This window comes from Ceratotherium simum, chromosome 14 (assembly GCF_057802395.1).
Source record: "Ceratotherium simum simum isolate JZ-2026a chromosome 14, ASM5780239v1, whole genome shotgun sequence".
Taxonomy (NCBI): domain Eukaryota; kingdom Metazoa; phylum Chordata; class Mammalia; order Perissodactyla; family Rhinocerotidae; genus Ceratotherium; species Ceratotherium simum.
The window spans coordinates 13322877-13345333 of record NC_141913.1 but is presented as its reverse complement, the minus strand read 5'-3'; the positions used below and the strand labels follow the sequence as shown (position 1 = coordinate 13345333).

The 22457-nt window shown below is 37.0% G+C and overlaps 1 protein-coding gene across 1 annotated transcript in view; it reads left to right on the top strand.

The window, feature by feature from the left end:
* MYOM1 (myomesin 1) overlaps positions 1–22457 on the top strand; it is a 137899-nt gene that overhangs the window by 8660 nt on the left and 106782 nt on the right. The window contains exons 2-3 of the mRNA XM_004421019.3: positions 4640–4690; positions 8825–9150. Coding sequence (XP_004421076.2) covers positions 8852–9150 — 299 coding nt within the window. The 5' untranslated portion in view covers positions 4640–4690; positions 8825–8851. The remainder of the gene's footprint in view (positions 1–4639; positions 4691–8824; positions 9151–22457) is intronic.

Sequence of the window (22457 nt, the reverse complement as noted above, 5' to 3'; positions counted from 1 at the left end):
GTGCCTGACACATTAGTAGGTTTTCAGTAAATGCTTAATGAACTGAGCTGAGTAAATATAGGTCTTTATTTTTCCATATTGTTGATACATGGGTTTTGTTTGTTAACTAAAACCCCCAGCAACTTAAATAAAAAACTTTCTTGATTTCAGTTGGAATTTAGTTTTTGTTTGTTTTGTTTGCATTTCGTTTCTAAAGACTTATTTCTTTGTTTATTCCCTCATACATAGAATAATGATTTCCTAGTAACTACTTCCTCATCTACTGTAAAACAAAAATTGCTAGGTGGCTAAATATAATTTACACATTTATTTTGGCTTTTAGGATACACTACTATTAGTTAAACTCGTCACTTCACACTTACAAAAATATTAATACCCTTACAGTTATTTTGAAGAGAGAATGTATCTACTTTAAAACTTTCTTTAAAAACTAGCTATAATTCTGGAAGCAAATGTTTTCTGAAATTTCCAGACTTTTATAATCGTACACTTTTTAAAAAGTATTTTGGATTAGATGATTTTCTGGGAAATTTGAAATTAACAGTTGATTAGCATTCCATTAAGTTTTTAGAATAATTACACATCTATAAGGGTGTTGTGATTAAATCCAAGTAATCGACAGAATGATTATACATCTGTAAGGGAATTGTGATTAAATCACAGTAATTGATATGTATGAGCCCAACTAAATTTTTCTTCTTTAGTTTTAGTTTTATTATGTAGTACACCACAGTATGTAGTTTATTACCTGGATAGTTATATTTGGGATAAATATGTTGTTAGAAAAGTTTGAATCCAGCTGATGCTACAGCAGAAAGATCACTTAGGAGACTTGGTCAGGTCTAGCTCATACTTGTTTTTTTTTTTTTGCAGGGAAAGATTTGCCCTGAGCTAACATCTATTGCCAGTCTTCCTCATTTTTATTTTTCTCCTCCCCAAAACCCCAGTACATGATTGTATATGCTACTTTAAATTGTTCTAGTTGTTCTATGTGAGCCACCGCCACAGCATGGCAACTGACAGGTAGTGTGGTTCTGCGAGGGGGAAGCAAACCCCGGGAGCTGAAGCAGTAAGTGCCTAACTTTAACGCTAGTCTGTGAGGGCTGGCTCTAGCTCATGCTTCTTTTGTTTTATTGTATATTTGTTTGAAATATTGTATATTTGTTTTTTTTATGTAATATTTCTTTTTTTTTTTAATTTTTTGTTTATTGCAGTAACATTGGTTTATAACGTTGTAAAAATTTCAGGTGTACATCATTGTACTTCTATTTCTGCATGGACTACATCATGTCTGACTTATTTCACTTTGCATTATACCCTCAATGTCCATCCATGTTGTCACAAATGGCTGGATTTCGTCGTTTCTTATGGCTGAGTAGTATTCCATTGTGTATATATACCACAGCTTCTTTATCCATTCGTCCCTTGATGGGCACTTAGGTTGCTTCCAAGTCTTGGCTATCGTGAATAAGGCTGCAATGAACACAGGGGTGCATGTACCTTTGCAAATTGGTGTTTTCAAGTTCTTTGGATAAATACCCAACAGTGGAATAGCTGGATCATATGGTAGTTCTATCCTTGATTTTTTGAGGAATCTCCATACTGTTTTCCATAGTGGCTGCACCAGTTTGCACTCCCACCAGCAGTGTATGAGAGTTCCCATCTCTCCACATCCTCTCCAACACATGTTGTTTCCTGTCTTGTTAATTATAGCCATTCTGACGGGCGTCAGGTGATATCTCATTGTAGTTTTGATTTGCATTTCCCTGATAATTAGTGATTTTGAACATCTTTTCATGTGTCTGTTGGCCATCTGTATATCTTCTTTGGAGAAATGTCTGTTCAGGTCTTTTGCCCATTTTCTAATTGGGTTGGTAGTTTTTTTGTTGTTGAGATGCATGAGTTCTTTATATATTTTGGAGATTAAGCCCTTATCAAATGTATGGTTTGCAAATATCTTCTCCCAATTGTTAGGTTGTCTTTTTGTTTTGTTGATGGTTTCCTTTGCTGTGCAGAAGCTTTTTAGTTTGATGTAGTCCCATTTGTTTATTTTTTCTATTGTTTCTCTTGCCCGGTCAGATGTGGTGTTTGAAAAGATGTTGCTAAGACTGATGTCGAAGAGCGTACTGCCTATGTTTTCTTCTAGAACTTTCACAGTTTCAGGTCTTACATTCAAGTCTTTAATCCATTTGGAGTTAATATTTGTTTGAAATAAACTCTTTGGCTTTCACTGGGATCCTGAGTGTCAATGAATAAGTGATATTTTAGTTTTTTCACGAGTGTGTGTGGACTTCTCTTATTGTGCATTTTCAACAGGGATCAAAGTTCAGTAAATATTTTAATCTATTGATATTTGTAGCCAGTACATCTAATAAATAGTTGTCTGTTACATAGAAAATATAACTAAAACTCTTCTTTGGTAATAGTTCTTCCTTCTGATGGACATTATTGGCACATGGCTCACTCTATCTATCTATCTATCTGTCTATCTATCTATCATCATCTGTCCATACACACACACACACACACACACAGTTAAATGGTTGAAAGCCAATATACTATGATACATAGGAGGCTGGGCTCTGTGTAAAACAGACTTACGTTTGAATCTTCTGTCACATTCTAGTTGTGTGACTTTAAGAATATGAATCTCTCTAAATTTCAGTTTCATAATCCATAAAATGTTTTTATGTGTGTGTAATGATTAAATAAGATGCTGTAAAGCAGTTAGCATTAATGCCTGGCGTATAGCAAATGGTCATTCAATATTAATTAGTATTATGATGATTCATATCTCTTATTTTTGTTTATTTTTCCTCTTTCATGCTTCAAGAAGATTCGAAGCAACTTACCATGTTCTCTAAAGAAATGGCTCCCTGGGAACCATTCCAATGGCCAGTGGATAAAACTCAGAAGAACCACTGCCATTCTATATTGGATGTTTAGAGAACAAATGGATACTTGGAGAACATAAAGCTTGGAAAACTCTCCTATTGATTCTAGACAGCTAAAATGTCCATATGCACACTAACAGGAGGTGTATTTAGATAAATGCCGAGTTGAATTCAATCAGGACTAAGCGAAGTACGTTCTTTTATATACTTTGGGGAGCTCAGAAGCTGACCCTCAGTTATGAGTGGAGACCTATAATGCACTTGAAAGACTATTTCAAAATGTATAGTTTCTTGTAAACAAAGTGCCACTGGAGGGAGGATATGGCAATGCATGACAAAAAGTGCTTGGGATTTGGAACCCAAATATCTCTGAAGGAATTGCATTTACGTTATTTACTAGCTGTGTGCTCTTTGGCAAATGACTTTGCCTCTCGAAACCTCAGTGTCCTCAGCTATAAAATGAAGCTAATGATACCTACCTTGTAGGCTATTATGAGAATTAAATGAGATCATGTATACAAATTGCCTATCACAGTGTCTGGCACTTGGTAAGGTCCTCAACAGTGTTAACTGTAGTTATCATCGAGAAAGGAATTATAAAGTAGACTACAATATTAGGTCTCTTCAATATTTTGATAGATACAAGTGATCTGTATTCAGTTGATGTACTATCACTATAATATCATGTCAGAACACAACCGGCTCAATACACATAATCTGAACAATGAGCTTTTAAATTATTACTATCAGTAACAACAGAGTCTTTATTATGTGGCAATCACTAGGTTAAGTGCTTTTTCTGCATTATCACATTTAATCTCCACAGCAGTCCCATGATTTGGATTCATTTTATAGAGAGGGAAAATGAAGCTTAGGGAGGTTATGTGGCTGTTAAGTGCCATCAATGGCCTGGAATCTAGGTCTGGTCTGAGTCCAAAGGGCAGGCACTAACCACCAGGTTATACCACCTGTTAATTAGTTACCGGGTCCAAAAAAACTAAGAAAGAGAATCTCTTGTTATATGGACTGACCCTACTCTGACTTTAGGAAAGACGAAACATGTTTCTTCTCAAAGGCTTTCGTTAGTCAGCAGGGAATCAAATATTCAAACTTGAAGCTATGATTGACTTTGAAAATTTTCCTGAAATGAGAGAAACGGTGACTATGTATCATCAGGCCAAAACTGCCACCACGTGTAACCCATTTCTTACTTGGTTTGCCTCTAGTTAGCCTCAAGTTCTTTTTTCACATTGTGTCTTTTAAATGTACTATACATGTGCTATGGGCAGCACACCCAGAACCATATCTTGGCATTAAAATTCCATGAAGTCCATTTTGGGAATCAGATTACTATGCCTATTTTTAGCTCTCAACACAAACCACTCTTTCCATTACACTTTTAAATATCCAGTGGTAAAGTGATATTCAAAATAGCTCTTATAGCCAAATAAAAATCCTACCTTTGGTTTAATCAGGCCAGACCCATTGACTGGCGTTAATGTAATTACATTACAGAGGCAGCTACCTGCCAGTGCCTCTCTTCTCTTGGTTTAGGACTACCCTCCCCATTTGCTGCTATATTTATCTGCCATCTTGGCCATAAAAGGCTGGCTGTGTGGCTCTGACATTCTACTGCCTGACCACATGCATTATTTTTGAACTGGCCCCTAGGCTCCTGTCTTTAGCCCAGCCTCTTAACTTTTTCTTGGATTCAACCTCTGTGGGTTTTTCATTCTCTCATCCAGCTCCACGGCCACGTCGGAACATTTCCACCACCATCACTCCTTTGGAAACTGGTAAGTATGACATTGAAGCAGAAGAATGTGCTTCATATTTTATGTGCTTAACAGCACTGCAGTGTGTGTGGTTTCTTTCTATCTTCTGAGCTCAGCAGCTTTCTCAAAGACATGTCAGAACAGCAGAGAAATAGGAAAGTGGAGCCCCTGGGAAGGAAGACAAGAGCAGCAGGGTGCCAGTTTTTCCTGGCACAGCTATTCTCTCAGATCACTATATTCGTTTTAAATTAAGCTACTGTTCCTGGAACTATAAGGAGATAATATCTGTCTCAGATGGAACTGTAAGTGTGAGTTAAGTACTCTTTCCAAGTTACAGTTCAGTGGTTTGGTTGAAATCGAGAATGGGTGAGGTGACAGGAAATCATGTGTTTTTTATCTTCCATATGCCTGCAATGCTCCCTGATGACAAATTAGACCAAAAGAAGGTAAATTAACTTTGAAGTCCCTAGTTTTTAAATCAGTGATTTTTCTCTGAGGATGCCATGTGGATAAATGTGAGAGTGCATTATGATATTCCTGGCCTGAAAATGGTTAATATTTAATGAAAATGGTTAATATTTCAGTGGCAACATAGATCCACACAAAATGATCTTAAAGTTAACACTTCCTGTGAGTAATTTTAATCAGCTTTTGGCCTCTAATCCCTATACAGAAGTCTCATATCAGGATTACAACTATGGATTTAGTATTTCTTCCTAAATTCCCAAATTATTTTCAGGAAGAAAATGCATGTCTTAAAGGAACAGAAGACAACCAAACCATCTTTCCTCCCAACATACTCTAGCTGTCATGTGTTGGGGATAATCCTTGCTTACTTGATGAAGAGAAGGTAGTTGTACCTTCGTTCCAGAGGTCAGAGCTATGACAACCAGCTGTTGACTTAAAGCCAAACCTTGTTTACTTGTAATACATTATCTATGTGCTTGGAATATCAAATGTTATAAATATATATATATATATGGGGAAAATAGAAATAGAGTGGAAAAGAGAATTGGGGCAAGATATTTAAAGATTTATTTTTAAAATTTAAAGATGTTTAAAGATTCTGTTTATTTTATTTTGTGAAAATAACAGCATTTCAAGTCATCTGGGTTGTGAACTTAGCTTATTACATAATACATGGGAAAGTCATTCATTAGTTATTTGGACACCATTCAAATAACTTTTGCCATGTTGCAATGAAGTATGTATCATTACAGAAACTTATCTAATATCTTTATAGCTGCCTAACATAATATACTTTTATATTAACATATTCCAACCCTTTTGTTTTATCAAAATTTATCTAATAATTATTCACTACACAGGATAATTATTCTGTATATTTTAGAACAGAAAATAGCAATCTATTTAAGGGTTGAAGAAAAGTTGCTTGCTAGTAGCTATTTTTTTCCTCTCGGGAAAGGCCACGTAGACTGATATCTTCATGAGCCCTACATAGACTGATATCTTCCATGAGCCCTAAGAGAAATATTTCTGGAGTGAAGTTTGCTGGATTTTCTTCTCTAGGGAATACATGCTGACTTTTTAAATAGTTTAAATAAAAAGTAGATTTAAACTTGACAAAAAATATGGCAATTTTAGAAGGATTCATTCCTCATTTAGAATTTTTAAAAAAGATTTAGAAAAAACTAATTTCTTTGCACCTAATTTTACTTGTAAAATTTAAAAACATTTCAGAACATGCACAAAAGCATTAAAAATTGGGGGAGAGGGCTTCCATAAAACTATTACTTCATCCAGGGTCGTCAGTGTGGTGGATAGGCTCCTTGTCAGTGGACAAATTATTCAAGAAAGCTAATGCAATGTGAAGTCTCCCCACCCTATGCTAAGCACACATGCCTTTGACTTTCAGTAGAACTGTTAGCTCAAGTTCACAATGCAAACTGCTATACTGATGACTGGTTTTCTTCTTTATGTAGGAAGACTAGAAGCCTTCATATTTTTAATGGAGCAAATAATTTTTCTGATTTGACACTACACATTTTTGAAGTGTTTGTGAGATTTGTTTGTGAGAGCTTGTTTTATGATAATATTGGCATACTCCAGAGTTCAGTGCGAGGACTTCCATTTACCATCATTCTCATCCTTTTTTTTTTTTTTGGCTTTTAAATACCATCTATATGCTGGTGACTCCCAAATATAGGTCTCCATCCTGCACCTTTACCCTGTACTCCAAAGTCACATATCTAACTTCTCACTTAACCTCTCCACTTGAATATCTGGCAGGTATCTCAAATGCAGACTGTCTCAAACCAATCTCCTGTTTTTCCTTCCTGAACTGCTGCTTTCTTACACTCCTGCCCATCTCAGTTAATAGCAACATCAGTCTTCCAATTACTCAGGCAAAAACCTTGGAATCATCTCACACTCCTCTCTGTCTTTCACATCCTAATTCAGAACTTTCAGCAAATGCTTTTGGCTCTACCTTCAAAACATATGCAGGGCCGGCCCGGTGGCTTAGCAGTTAAGTGCGCGCGCTCCGCTGCTGGCGGCCCAGGTTCCAATGTCGGGTGCACACTGACGTACCGCTTCTCCAGCCATGCTGAGGCCGAGTCCCACCTTCAGCAACTAGAAGGATGTGCAACTATGACATACAACTGTCTACTGGGGCTTTGGGGGAAAAAATAAATAAATAAAATTATTTAAAAAAAAAAACATATGCAGAGTCTGAGCACTTCTCACACTTCACTGCTACTGCTATCATCTCTAGCCTGGACTATTGTAATGGCTTTTGTATTCATTTGCTAGGGCTGCTATAACAAAGTACCATAGACTGAGTGGCTTAAACAACAGAAATTTATCGTCTCCTAATTCTGAAGGCTAGAAATCTGAGATCAAGGTGTCAGCTGGGTTGGTTTTCTCTGAGTCCTCTCTCCTTGGCTTGTAGAGCGTTGTCTTTTTCTTGTATCTTCACACAGTCTTCCCTATATATATGTGCATATCTGTGTCCTAATTTCGTCTTCTCATAGGGACATGGTCACACTGGATGACAGCCCACCCTAATAATCTCATTTTACCTTCATTTCCTGTATAAAGACTCTATCTCTAAAAATAGTCACATTCTGAAGTACTGGTGGTTAGGACTTCAACATACGAATTTTGAGGGGACACAGCTCAGCCTATAACATCTTTCTAATTGCTCTCTTGGCTTTTACCATTGTCCCTCAGCAGTCTATTCTTCAGACATCAGTGAGAGTGATTCTCTGCTCAGAACCTTCTGATGGCTTCTCAGCTTTCGCAATAAAAGACAAAGTTCTTATAGTCACCTATGGGACCCTACACTATCTGCCCTTTCCCCTTCACTCCCCTCACCTCTCTGACATCATCTCCTATACCTCTCCTTACATCACTCTCACTTCTTGCAGCCTCACTGGTCTATTTGCTATTCCTGCAGTACAGAGGCTCACACGCTAGTGCCTTTGCAATAGTCTTCCATCCGGATCACTCTTCTGCCCAGATATTCTCATGCTCAGATGTCACTTTCATGCTCAGAAGCCATCCCTAATGAAGCTGTTTAAAATTGCACCCCGTCCCTCTTTCCTGTTTTATTTTCCTGTATGTCATTTAGCACATTCCAATATACCTTACACTTTACTTATTTATTTTCTCTATTGTCTATTTCCTGCAATAGAATATAAGGTTCTATACAATGTTATCAGAGCAGAGATTTTGTTTGTTTTGTTCATCTCTGTATTTCCTGTGCTGGAATAGTACCAGACTCGTAGTAGGTGCTCAGTAATTATTTGTTGAATTAAAACCACATTGGCTGTATATAGACTCTCCACCATCACATATTCTCCCAGACGAAGCCCCCATCAGAATGAAATGCCAGAAAATTATAATATGTATTATGGAAGGTCTGAGGAAAAAGCACAATAGCTAGAGTAGTGAAACTTTGTAAAGACTTTCTAGATATTAAAAAAGAAGAAGAAGGCACAATGACAGGAGGGAGGACATCTGGGCTATGAAGTAGGGAGTTTACTGAGTAACCAGTTAAGCAAACCTTCACATCATTTTCCACTTACTCTTTGGAAAAGATAAGAGTATTAATTTTTACACATTGACTTAGATGACTTGTTCTGTGGAATTTGTTCTTTAATAGTTCACTCAAAAATTGTTGCTTTCTTGTAGGTTGCCTTAGTCTCTCAGGAGCACGTGATGTCTCTCCCATTTTATCAGAGATTCCACCAGCACTATGATCGCAGCTACCGCAACAAGGACCTTCGCACCACCATGAGCCGGTACCACCAGGAGAAGAAAAGGTCTGCCATCTACACCCATGGCTCCACAGCCTATAGCAGCCGCTCCTCTGCCGCCCACCGTCAGGAATCCGAGGGCTTTAGCCAGGCGTCCAGCGCCTCCTACCAGCAGCAGGCCTCCCAGGCCACTGAATACGCCCTTGCATCTGCAGTCAGTCGAAAGGCGGCCTCAGCCTACGATTATGGCTACTCCCACGGGTAGGTTAAAAGCAGCCTTCCAACCTTCGGGCAAAGGCACGTTCTCTGAATAACCCTCCCACATCACGTTTTTCTTTCTTAAATCTGGCAGCCCTCCATTTAGACCAGGTGTGAAGCAAGGCCATGTATTTTGGAGACCTGGGACTTATGTCTACCTATTTCTCTTTATCTTCTCTTTGAGTTCCACAAAGAGCTTTGCAGTCACACTGGGGTGTCTTGCTTGAATTGCTAACTGGGATATTGCTAAAAGCGGAGAAGTTTTGCCACAGGCTGCATTCAACATTCAGCAGCAGCAGAGCCAGAAAATACCATTTCAACACTCACAGCAGGTTTCCTGGCCCTCAGAATGTTTCTGCTTAGATGAGAAGCCAGTATAAAATTTAAAATTCACAGGTCACAGGAGCCCAAACTACAGCAGAGATGTGTTCCATTTTTTCAATATCTGAAAGCCAGGATTACAATTTCAAGCTATTATTCAAACAGCAAATATTTTCTTTAGCTGGAGCATTTTATAAAAACATGGCTCTATCTCAGTCAGCCTAAGAATACCAGGAACAAATCTGTATTCTGACAGGATTAGATTTATCGACCCATTGCAATGAGGGAGACCACATGCTAGAGGAAAACAGCGAGTTACGACAGGATTCTAGGAAGAATGGAGTTTAGATGCAGGTCTGGTCTGCAAAGCAAACCCAGGGTCCTGTTTCTTTACAAACGATAAAGTTGAGATAAATGTGGACTGCTGTATCCAGAAACCCCTATGTGGAGCTCAGCACCTGGGCTGAGAATCAAGGCTGCTTCTCTGTGTCAACAGTGACTGAGGTCTTCCAGGCAAGAGTGTGACGTCTCATTCTCACAGATAAAATTCAGGCAGCAGACTTATTGATAGTCTTAGATATTGGATAAGAAAGTTTCTCAGTGAGTCTAGTCACTCAAAGGAAGAGGTTATCACAACACTTCATAGCAGTGGTGTCCCTGGGAGACGTCTTGTTTCCTGTGAACTTTGCAGTTGGCTTCTCTGTGTCTGTTGTTCCAGCCTGATGAATGCTGGGCAGATATTTACTTTCTCAGTTCAAGCCAACTTTTATTTTCTCAGCGTTCAGAATGAAATGTTTCATGAGGATTAAAAAACACATGCAAGATATGTGTGATTTTATTAAAAAGCTATCTATAGTCCTCAGAAAGAATTGCTAAACTTCAAAATGTAAAAATTTCTGGGCTATGTGGTAAATAACCACCTGCTGCCCTGAATTCTCCTCTTCAAAGCATCTGGCATAAGTTGCATTTTATGTTATAAACAAAATATAATTTTAAGTCTTACAAAATTTGAGTCCACAAAATATCTGTTAGGGCAACTGGAGAAAGTATTTGTTTCTGGGAATTAAAAAAGTTATTGAGGAAATAATACAGTGGTTTATATGAATAGAAGTGAGGAATATTTCCGAAGGCAGAAATTCCTGAATCCTTGTTGGGTTTAAGCATCACCTGGTCTACAACTATCCTTCCTTAGACACTGACAGTGACCTCCTGAGATCTTCTGCTATGTTCAGTACCAGAGCCAGAGTCTGCTGGGGTTTACCTGGAATGTATGATGGCAACGTTCTGAAATTCCATTTAAAATGGAACAGGATCATTTTGCAATCTCATTTTCAGCCATGGGGTATTCATAAGAACCTCACATTGGCTGAAAATATGGAAATATTTTCACTGAGGCGAATTCATTTCTTTTAGCACTTACTGCAAATGAACTGCCTTCCAGAGGGAAGTTGGGAGGGAGGAATTAAAACCATGTGTATGTGACAGCATCATTTTGTTCTCCTGAAGCATGTTCCATAGATATGTTTAAGAACCTCATTTAGGAAAGCAGCTGTCTTGTAATAGAGGAGGATTGCATTTTAAATATCCATTTTTCTGGACTGTCTGTGCTGAATCTATAGAGGATGGATATTTCCATTATCATGCAGTTGTTAACATAACTCCTTGTGTACTTATTTCATTTCCTCAATGCTATAGAATCTATAGAGTTTTATGAATTTTTATTTTTAAGAGATCTTTACTTCTTCAACTCTACTGCTAAATTGTATGTTAAAATTATTTTAACTTTATATAAATTCTTCTTTTAACCATGTGTGCAATATTCATAAATATTGATAACCTGATATATTATATCAAACATTAGTAATTGAATCTTTGAGCATTTTTATATTTTATTCAGAAACATTTACTCTTTATAATCTTTGACAGACTTAGCCATTTTAGCTATAAAGAACCTCAGATAATAAACTTTCTATAGGAAATGGAACTGTAATTATTTTTCTATATTCAACCTCACATGCTGTTCTTTCCTGCTATGTATGTATTTATTAATGGCTTGCTATGTTTGAACACTTCAAACTTCTTAGTAGAAACGTGTTGACCTAGAAACAAGAGAGGGAAGAAAATGCCATATTTTTTCCTTTATGTAATGCAACATAAAAGAAAAGAAAGCCAATCTAATCCTGGGGGGTATTTTAGTTTTTCTTTTTTTAGACCTAGAGCTAACAGGTGCAGATAATATTCTTTGAACATTTCAAAGTCTTCATAATCCCTTAGGTTGTATTTTCACTTTTTCAAAATGGAGCAACTTTTCCCTGCTAAATGAAATATCTTTCTTTGGATTGTAAACAGTGTTGTTGATTAAAACCTCAAGGGTTGGAAATGCAATTCTGGAGTGTGTGTAAGCACTAGGCTTGATCTATTCTTAGCCTCTGCTTTGAAGTTAGATGTCCAGTGGTAAAGTGGAAACTATGGAGATTTATATGGCTCAGGGCTTGGCTGACCTCAGTAAGTCTTAAGAACAATGGCTCGTTGGGCATCAGTCTGGTTATAGTGCAGATCAGTTACCAATTGCATTCTGAGCCAAGAGTTATAAAATAAATTCTGAAAGGCTTATTCTAAATGCCTTTATTCTTAGTCACAGTGAAGAAACAAACTCTAAATTAAAGGAAGTAATTCAGGAAAACAAATGACACAAGATCATTGTTTTATACTAGTAATTCACAAATACTATCAGGGATTAAAGGAGAAATGGTACTCATGACCACTTTGCAACCATTAGGCAAGGGTTCTTAACCTCTGTCCATGAACAGGTTTCAACAAAGTCTCAGATGATCTGAAATTATGTGCAAAGTTAAGCACAGATGAGAATTTTTTTGCTGAGAAGGGCCGTGGCTTTCATCAGATTCTCAGAGAACTCTGTGACTCAACAAAGGTCAGAACCACTGCCTAGAAAGTCTACATATAAATACGAGACAGCCCCTGTGTGACCTGAAAATCCCTTTCTTAATTGCAATACTGTAAAGAGTTAGGGTGAATAAGGCAGAGAATGTTTATAGGGAATGTAGTATTATGGAAATCAAGGTACCTTCCTTTCTTTTGAGTAAGCTGAATCACACATTAATATGGAAATAATAAAAGAAACATTTTTATTTTTATAATGAATAACCTTCAAAACCAGAGAACAACACAACACAGTTCTTAGGTGATGGAAAGATTCAGAGTTGTCCCTCAACCCTCTGTGGTAATGATAGACATTTGATTGCCTGTTTCTAAACAGGTTAAAATTCAGCCCATATTATACAATTCAGCATAAGATCCTCTATACCACTGTATCTTTACAATAACACTGAGAAGTAGAAATCATTATCCTCATTTTAAAAATGAGAAAATTGGAGACAAAAGAGATTAAAAGACTTTTCTTCCTTATACTAAGAATAGCGATTTGAACCCCCCTCCTACCCCAAGTCCTTCACTCTTTCTACGGGGACGTGATGCTGCTATAGTGAGCAACTCCCCTTGACCACATGGTCACCAGATTTTTCTTGAAGCATCAATACTTAGTTTTGCATTATGCCTCCTTTTATTTACCCTTCACCTGGAGAAGCCATTGAACACCAAAATAACCAATATTTACACAAAGGAACAATAGATGGAAGGGCACAAATTCCAAGAAAAATAATCCTTGGGCATTCATGGAACCTGGAACCTTACAGAGTCTTTTAACTCATCACTTGAAATCAGACATAGAGACTCACAAAAGGCTCTAGAAGACACCAGTTTGGGGATGTGAAAATTGAGACTGAAGTGACTTGCCCAGGGCACTCTGCCTAACTTGAATTGTGCCCTCTACCTATGCTCATGTTGTACTGATCAGCTCCCCTCGGTTGTTACCCAGATGATAACCTCTTTTGAAATTACTAGTGTTTGTAAACAACATGCTAATGCTCAAACCAATTCAGACGGAAGATACCAATGCTAAAAATAGAGACTACTAAACACAGAAACCCCCATCTTTTATTAGTGGGTCTGATTACAGCAGAGATTGAGGGAGACCTGAAAACTTGCTCCATCTCCTACCACCATGTGGTTTTAAAAGATGTTACCAAAGAAATGTACTGTCTTGGGGACATTTTTGTGTCTTGCCTCCAGCTATGGGCATCAGATTGGTGTCCATTTTCTACATATGCATTTCCAGATGTTATAACATGATGGGAAGTGGATAATCTTTGGAGTCAAATAGGCCTGTGCTTATTTGCAGTTAGACTTATGACTGGATACGTTAGTTAACTTCAGTTTTTTCATCTGTGAAAAGAGGAAAATGATTGTCACTCTGGTTGGGAGGTCTAAAAGAGATCATCATTAAGGTGTTTAGTGTAATGGCTGGCACATGGGGAACACTCAATGAAGTTTAGGTATTGTTGTTCATTCATTCAATAAATATTTATTGAATGCCTTCCATGTGCTGAGCACTGCTCTAGGGGCTCAGGATAGGTTACTGTACAAAACTGTCAAAGATTCCTGCCCTCATGGGGCATATATTATAGCACAGAGAGACAGGCCATAAACAATAAATTTAATAAAAAAGACATTGAATTTTATATTATGCTAGAAGGTAATAAATCTTATGGAAGCAATAACAAATACAGTAATATAACAGGGATCAGGTATGTGGGGCGGGGGTGCAGGTTGGAATTTTAAATAGCGCTGTCAGGCCTCATTGAGAAGGTGATATCAGAGCAAAGACATGAAATAGCTGAGGGAGTTAACCATGAGGCTATCTGGGGGAAAGGTACACCAGTCATCAGGAATAGACACTGCAAGGCCTTACAGCAAGGAACAGCATTGAGGCCAATGACAGAATGGAGGAGTGAAGGAAAGAGTAGATGGAGAAGATGTCAGAAAGGTAGTGGATAGGGCAGGACTGATCATGTAGGGCCTTGTGGGCCATTGCAAGGACTTTTTATTCTGAGTTAAAGGTGAGGGGAAGCTGTGGCACAGTTTTGAGCAGAGGAGTGTCATGATCTGATTTAAGCTATAAAGGGATCACTGTGGCTGTTGTGTGGAGAATAGACTGTGGGGGACAAGCAGAAGCAGGTTACCCAGTTAGGAGGCTAATGCTGTAGTCCAGACAGGAGCAGATACGCAGTAAGAAAAGATGTGGTAAGCAGTGGCCAAACTTTTGGATCTATTAGTTATTGCTGAATTCTTAATTCCACCAGATTTTTCACAGAGCTCTTCAGCTCCCTTAGCCACAGCGTTTTGAGGCTGTGAAAAGATCCGTGTAGATTTTCTGTATACAATGAAATCTTCTGAGACTCTCTAGGCAGTATGATGATGGAAAACCATTTGCTTATTCTCCTTCCTCAAAGATTCCGATCAAGTACCTTGTTCTGTTGTTAGTCCTCTTATGGTATTAAGTAAGAAAACACCCAAAATAACCACAATTATATAGAAATGCAAACCCATCTGTGGGTTCAAGTGGCTGAATCTGAATGACAAAAAATTATTGAACCAGTAGACTGTTTTGGGAAATGAAGTTTGCTTGGAAAGCTGCTGATATATCAAGGTTTTGTATTCTTACTTTTTTCCCCTCTTGAAACAGTTCTCTAAATAAAAGTTTCATTATTATATATATGGAAGAATAAGTACCATAGTTGTCTGGGAAGCAAAAATCAATGCAATATTCTGGGCTTTCTCTTCCAGAATTTAAGTACCAAGAAAATGATGAGTCACAGTACTTCCTATATGGTAGGAGAAGGTCAGAGGAAAATCTAATGAAAGCAGAAAAACCAATTACTTTCTTAAAAGGCAGTTGAGTTATGTTCTGAATCCCAAAGATGAACCCTGAGGCCAAGGAGATAGCTCTCACCATGCACCAATCTCTTGCCCTGTGCTTTACTCTACATTGAAAATATTGTTTGTCAGTCTCTTTTGCAGGTTAAATTCAAGTTTATGTGATACAAGATACCCCCAGAATGGCATTAATCTTCCATAAGCAGGTGAATCATGCTGTGAGAAGGAAGGCATGTCCTTTAATAGAGTGGGAATAGAGTGAGTCAGCCAAAGGTGGAGGAAGGGCAAAGCGGTTACCTCGCTGGGCTCAGAGGTGAAATGTTAGCTCTGTCCACGGCTGGCGGGGCAGTGGGGTGTAACTGAGCTTCCCCACAGAGATCTCTGAACTCTGGAAGCCCGAGGGAGCCGTTGCAACAGGCTTGACCTTTTACACAGCAACCTTTCTAAATGAAACAAGAGAAGGCAGGAGCACCTCAAATGAAGAAGGTAACTTTCATGCAGCATCTAGTCAACCACAGTGACCATCCCCAAAGTGAAGTGGGATGTGGGTTTCTGGGCTGCTTTGTAAATAAGTTAATAAGACTAACTTTTACAAACCCTGGACAATTTTCAGTCCACAGACTTAGACTCTATAAGGCATCTCCTGATACTATTGTCAAGTGTCCTGCATAACATGATTTCCAGGAAATATGGAGTAAACTCTTTCACTTCTGCTTAAAAATAGGCCATAATCTAGTCTGATTAAATTAATTTCTAAAATAGCCAGAAATCGATAAAAACTGAGGGGTGTGTGTAGATAAGAACCATAAAAGATTTAAGCCTTTCAGGGCTTTACCCATCCATCCTTTCTAGAACACATGACTGTTCTACATTCGTGTTGAGAAGTGGTTCAGACCACTATGGTGTTTGTTTTTAGATCATGGCTATACCTTAGCTGTGGAAAGTTACTTAAAAGGAGAGTAAATATTACTTGTCAGTGGGAATTTAAACAATGGAAAAAATAAAGCAATAAATAGAGGGAAAAATTGTGGTTATATTCCTATTTAAGTGGCTAAATTTTTTTACTAAAAATGAGATATTTCTATGGCTGAGAGAGTGAAATGAAGAGGGAAAAAAAAGGGTAAGTATAAGGTAAATAATGCAAAAAAAAGAGAGAGAGAGAGAGAAAAGCCAAGGGATGGTTATTTAATATGACACTACATGTCAGTAAATTTCAAGGGTGATGTTGGTCAAACTAAATTCGTGCTTGTATCTTATAAGAAGCTTTTTCTGCAAAATGTATTAGCAAAAACATGGGCTCTTTTCAGCCTCCTACTTGTGCACTAACTTTGATGTTCTCCTGAAAGCTCCATAAGTGTTCAGATTGGGAAGCAGGAGAATCAAAAGGTCAGTAGATTGAGGATGTCATGATACCCATATCAAAGGATGGGCATGGAATAAAATTGCTCTAAATCAACAGTAGACCCAACACAACCTTTTCACAAATCCTGAAGAAAGTATTGTTTTTCAAGTCTTGCAAGAGGGGGAAATGTGGCCATTAGAAAAGTAGAAATGAGAAAACAGGATCAAACTTCAAATGCTTGTTCCTGACCCTCCAGGAGGTTCTGAAGATGAAAGAGATGGAACTTCAGATACCAGAAACTGAGGGGGAGCGGCTGACTAAATGAGCAAAGACAGCCAAGAAGGACGGTTCTCTAGAAGCTGAACCATAGTTCACGAAAACCACTGCCTCTTCCTCCCTTCTGGTAAACAGCTGAACATTTTGTTTATATGCAACAGTACTAGGTTGTAAATATATATAAAGGTTCAGTTTTAAAGGAAAATTGTTAGAATAATAAAAATGAGTTCAGCTCTTTTGTAGTAAAGTCTAATGGCAACACATAGATAATCCAGCAATCAAAATTGAACTTTGATTTTAAGCTTTTGTATATACAGCTCATCCTGGGATGTCCTACCCGTCTTTCGCCATCCAGCCCTTCCACAAAGGATTCCCTGATAACCCTGGACAGAAATTCTCTCTCAAGCCTATGAATTCAAATTTGTTTGCACTAGTCTTTCTGCTCATCTGCTTGCCTTCCTTCTGTCCTTCTATCATTTCTTCTTTGATTGATGTAATACAACATATCAGGCCTGGTAACAGTTGCTCCCCTACTAAATGTAAAGCTCTTGAAACACAAGGGTCTTTAATTTTTCTTCATATCCCCCTCCCACCCCAGTGTCAAGCACAGTATTTTGCACACAGTGGGTGCTAAATAAGTTTTCTGTTGAATAAATGAAATTGCTATAAAACGTTAAAAAATAAACCTGTGAAAATTTCATTGGTACTCTAACATATAACACAATCTAAAAGGCTATTGTTTAATAATGTTTGAAGTCAGCTTTCTCCTGCACTTTCTAAAATATCAGCTGGGTTGTATGCTAAATTTATGTCTAACTTTATAAGAAACTATTCAACTGTTTTCCAAAGTGGCTGTATCATTTTACATTCCTACAGCAATGTACAAGGATTCTAGTTTATCCACATCCTTGCTGACATTGGTTATTTTCTGTCTTACTTATCACGGCCATTCTAGTGGGTGTGTAGTGGGGTCTCATTGTGGTTTTAATTTGCATTTACTTAATGACTAATGATGTTGATCATCTCGTTTTGTGCTTATTAGCCATTTGTATATCTTCTTTGGTGAAATGCCTATTCAAATCTTATGCCCATTTTTTTAAGTTGGATTTATTATTGAATTGTCAGAGTTATTTAAATATTTTATATACAAGTCCTTTATCAGATATATGTTTGCAAATATTTTCTCTCATTCTATGCTTTGTCTTTTCATTCTGTTAACAGTGTCTTTCAAAGGTCAGAACTTTAAATTTCAGTTAAGTTCAATTCATCAATCTTTTCTTTTTGAATCATGCTTTTGGTGTTTGGCTAACTCAACACCATAAACAATTTCTATTATCTCTTCTTCTAAGAGTTTTATAATTTTAGCTTTTACATTTAGAGATATGATCTATTTTGAATTAATTTTTGTGAACACTGTTGAGTAAAGTTCTAAATTCATCCTTTCACATATAGATATACAATGGTCCCAGCACCGTTTATTGACAAGACTATTCTTTCCCTCATTAAATTTCTTAGCACGTTTATGAAAAATCTATTGACCATAAATATAAAGGTATAACTCTGGAATCTCAAATCTGTTCCATTGATCTATATGCCTGTCCTTATGTCAGTACCACAATATAATGTTTTTTTTTAAACTAATTGCCCTGGCTAGAAATTTCAGTATGATGTTGAATAGAAGCATCAAGAACAAATATCATAGCCTTCTTTCCAATCATAGCAGGAAAGCATTTAGTTTTTCACCATTGGATATGATATTAGCTGTAGATTTTTCATAGATGGCCTTTATCAGGTTGAAGAAGTTCCCTTCTATTCCTATTTTGTTGAGAGTTTTTAATATGAATGAATGCTGAATTTTGTCAAATACTTTTTCTACATCTTTTAGATGATAATGCAGCTTTTGTTTTTTATTCTATTAATATGGCATGTTACATAATTGATTTTCAAGTGTTAAATCAACCTTGCATTCCTGGGATAGACTCTACTCGGTTTTATATGTTGCTGGATTCAGTTTGTTAACATTTTGTGAAGGATTTTTGCTTCTATATTCATGAGGGATATTGTTCTGTAGTTTTCTTTTATTGTAATGTCTTTGTTTAGCTTTGATATCAGGTAATACTGGCCTTATGGAACAAGTTGGGAAGTGTTCCCTTCTCCTCTGTTTTTGAAAAGAGTTGGAAATGATTGATATTGTTTCTTCTTTAAATATTTGATAGAAAATTTCTCAGTGAAGCCATTTGGGCATGGGCTTATCATTGTGGGAAGATTTTAAATTACTAATTTAATTTCTTTACTTGTTACTTTGTTCAGATTTTTTATTTCTTCTTGAGTTAGTTTTGGTAATTTGAGTCCTTATAGGAATTTTTCCATTTCATCTAAGTTGTCTAATTTTTTGGCATAAAGACATATGCTATTTCCTTGTGAACCTCTTAATTTCTGTAGTATTGGTAGTGATGTCTCCTCTTTCATCCTTGGTTTTGATAATTTTTGTCTTCTCTCTTTTTTTGTGGTTAATCTAGTGAACATTTTGTCAATTTTCTTGATCTTTTCAATGAACCAACTTTTGTTTCACTGATTTTACCTGTTGCTGTTTAGTTTTCTATTTCACTGATTTCTCCTCTAATCTTCATTATATATTCCTCCTGCTTGTTTTGTGGGGTTTTTTTGTTTTTTGTTTTGTTTTGTTTTGTGAGGAAGATTAGCCCTGAGCTAACAGCTGATGCCAATCCTCCTCTTTTTTCTGAGGAAGATTGGCCCTGGGCTAACATCCATGCCCATCTTCCTCTACTTTATATGGGACCCCACCACTGCATGGCTTGACAAGCGGTGCATCAGTGCACACCCAGGATCCGAACCTGTGAACCCCGGGCCACCAAAGCGGAGCATGTGCACTTAACCACTACCACTGGGCCAGCCCCTTGTTTCGTGTTCAATCTTTTTTCTAACTTCTTATGGTAGAAGCTTAAGTTATTAATTTGAGACCTTTCTTCTTCTCTAATATAGACACTTAAAGTTATACACTTCTCTCTAACCACTGCTTTAACTGTATCCCATAGATTTTGATATGTTGTGTTTTTGTTTTCATGTACTTCAAAATATTTTCTAATTTCCCTTGTGATTTATTTTTTGACCAATGGGTTATTTAGAAGTATTTTGTTAATTTCCTGATATTTGAAGATTTTAAAAATTTCTGTTGTAGATTCTTATTTAAGTTTTCTGTTGTCAGGGAATATATTTTGTATGATTTAAGTCCCCTTAAATTGATTGAGGTTGCTTTGTGGACTGGTATAAGAACTCTCCTGGAAATATTGAAAAAAATATGTACTCTGTTGTCATTGGGTGAAGTTTTCTAGAAACGTGAGTTAGGTCAAGTTGATTGATAGTGCTATTCAAATCTCCTATATCCTTGTTGATTTTTGTCTAGTTGCTCTATCAATTATTGAGTGGAATGTTGAAGTCTCCAACTATTTTTCAATTTTCTATTTCTTCTTTCAATTCTGTCACTTTTTGCTTCAGGTATTTTAGGGCTCTGTTGGTAAGTGCATATAAATTTATAATTGTTAAATGTCCCTCTCTGTCTCTAGTAATATTTCTTGATTTAAAGTGTATTTTGTGTGATATTAATATGGCCACTCCAGTTCCTTATGATTATCATTTGCATGGTATATCATTTTCATCCTTTTATTTTAACACATATATATCTTTGAGTTTAGCGTGTGCCTGTTGTAACAGCATATAATTGTAAATTTTTAAAATCTAGTCTGATAATCTCTGCTGTTCCTTGGAGTTTTTAATCCACTCAGATTTAATAAATTTACTGATATGGTTGGACTAATGTCTACCACTTTTCTTATTTTTTTCTGTATATCTCATGTCTTTTTTGTTCATTTGTTCCCTCTTTACTGCCCTGTTTTGTGTTAAATAGATATTTTTAGTGTACCAGTTAATTTCTTTGTTTCTTGGCTATATTTTTTATTATTTTCTTAGGGATCTTTTAGGAATTACAATATACATATTAACTTATCACAATCTGCTTCAGATTTATACTAACTTAATACCAGTAAAATATAGAAACTCTGTTCCAATATAGTTCCATTTCCTCTTCTATCCTTTTTACTATTGTCATATATATTACAACTATATATGTTATAAACCCAACAATGCAGTGTAAGTATTGCTTTATACAATCTATGTCTTTCCAAGAATTTAAGAGAATAGAAATATATATGCCTATATATTTACCCAATTATTTACTTTCTGGTGCTCTTCATTTTTGTGTGTGGATTCAAATTACTGTCTGTTATTTTTAAATTATTTTTCTCCTTTTTAAACCTGAATTCACAGGGATCACATTGTGTTTGCATAGATTAATGGTCAGTCAACAAATGTTCAGACATTGTGCTCAAACATCTCAAGCCAGTAAAGCTTCCACCTTCTGGCAATAGATCTCTGTGTGTGTGTCAGGGAACACATTTTAAAGTTCAGGTAATTTTTAAGTATGTACATTCAGGCTTTGCTTACCTCTAGACTCTCTTGCCTCTCCTCTGCTCATGTACACAGGCTTACCGTCAGCCAATGATGTGTGGATAATTTGAGTCCTCTCCAGTTTTTTCTATGCAAGTGTGTGAAGAGTTTATGAAGGACCCCTCTGGTGGTCTTGTTTCTCAGATCTTCTGTTAAATTTCTGGCTGATTTGCCAGTCTGCTGCTTGCACCAACCATGATTATAACCTCAGGCTAACTGAACTGCTGTCTTCCCTTGTTTGTTTGCCACTTAGATTGCTACTGTAACTCACAATACTGCGGGATGTGGAGTTTTATCATGCTGTGCTCCAAATAAACTCAGCCCCCTCTGGCAGCAGACACTGTGGTTTTCATACCTTATCCAACCTTGATAGAACTATCTTATGATCCAAGCTGGGAGAGGAGAATGGGAGAAGGCTAGGCAAGAATGTCACACAAACTCCCTCTGTTTAACCTGAAGTTCAGTAGCTTTTTATGAATAACTACTTCTCAGTGTAGTGTATGACTTTGGTTGATTTTCAGAGTCCTGAAAATGGGTTGTTTTCGACAGTTGTATCCAGTATTATCATTGCTTTTTGGAAAAAGGAACTGCTGAACTACTCGGTCCACCATACTGGAAGTCCCGTCTCTGCATTGGTCATTTTTAATAGCTCCTCAGCTGATTCTGATGTGAAGCTAGGGTTGAGAATCACCAACTTAGGGTATAATTACAGGAGGATGAATCTTGATTTCACTTCATTCAATAAACATTTATTGAACAGTGTCAGGCACTGGACACAGTGCTGAAGATACAAAGATAACTGAGACCATCCTTCTCCTACAGTAGTCATACGTGTGGGAAAGATAGAGAGAGAAACTAATAATGCAGTATAACTGTGAGCAGATAGAGATGGGTGATGCTGAGTTTGAAAGCAGTGTCAGCAAATGACAATGCCCACAGCCCAACATTTTTCTGAAACATGCTGATAGGTTGTCAGAATATTTTCAGAAAGTAATATAATCATTAAGCAGATCCATACTTAACATTAGTATGAATAAGGTTACCTAACCTGGGG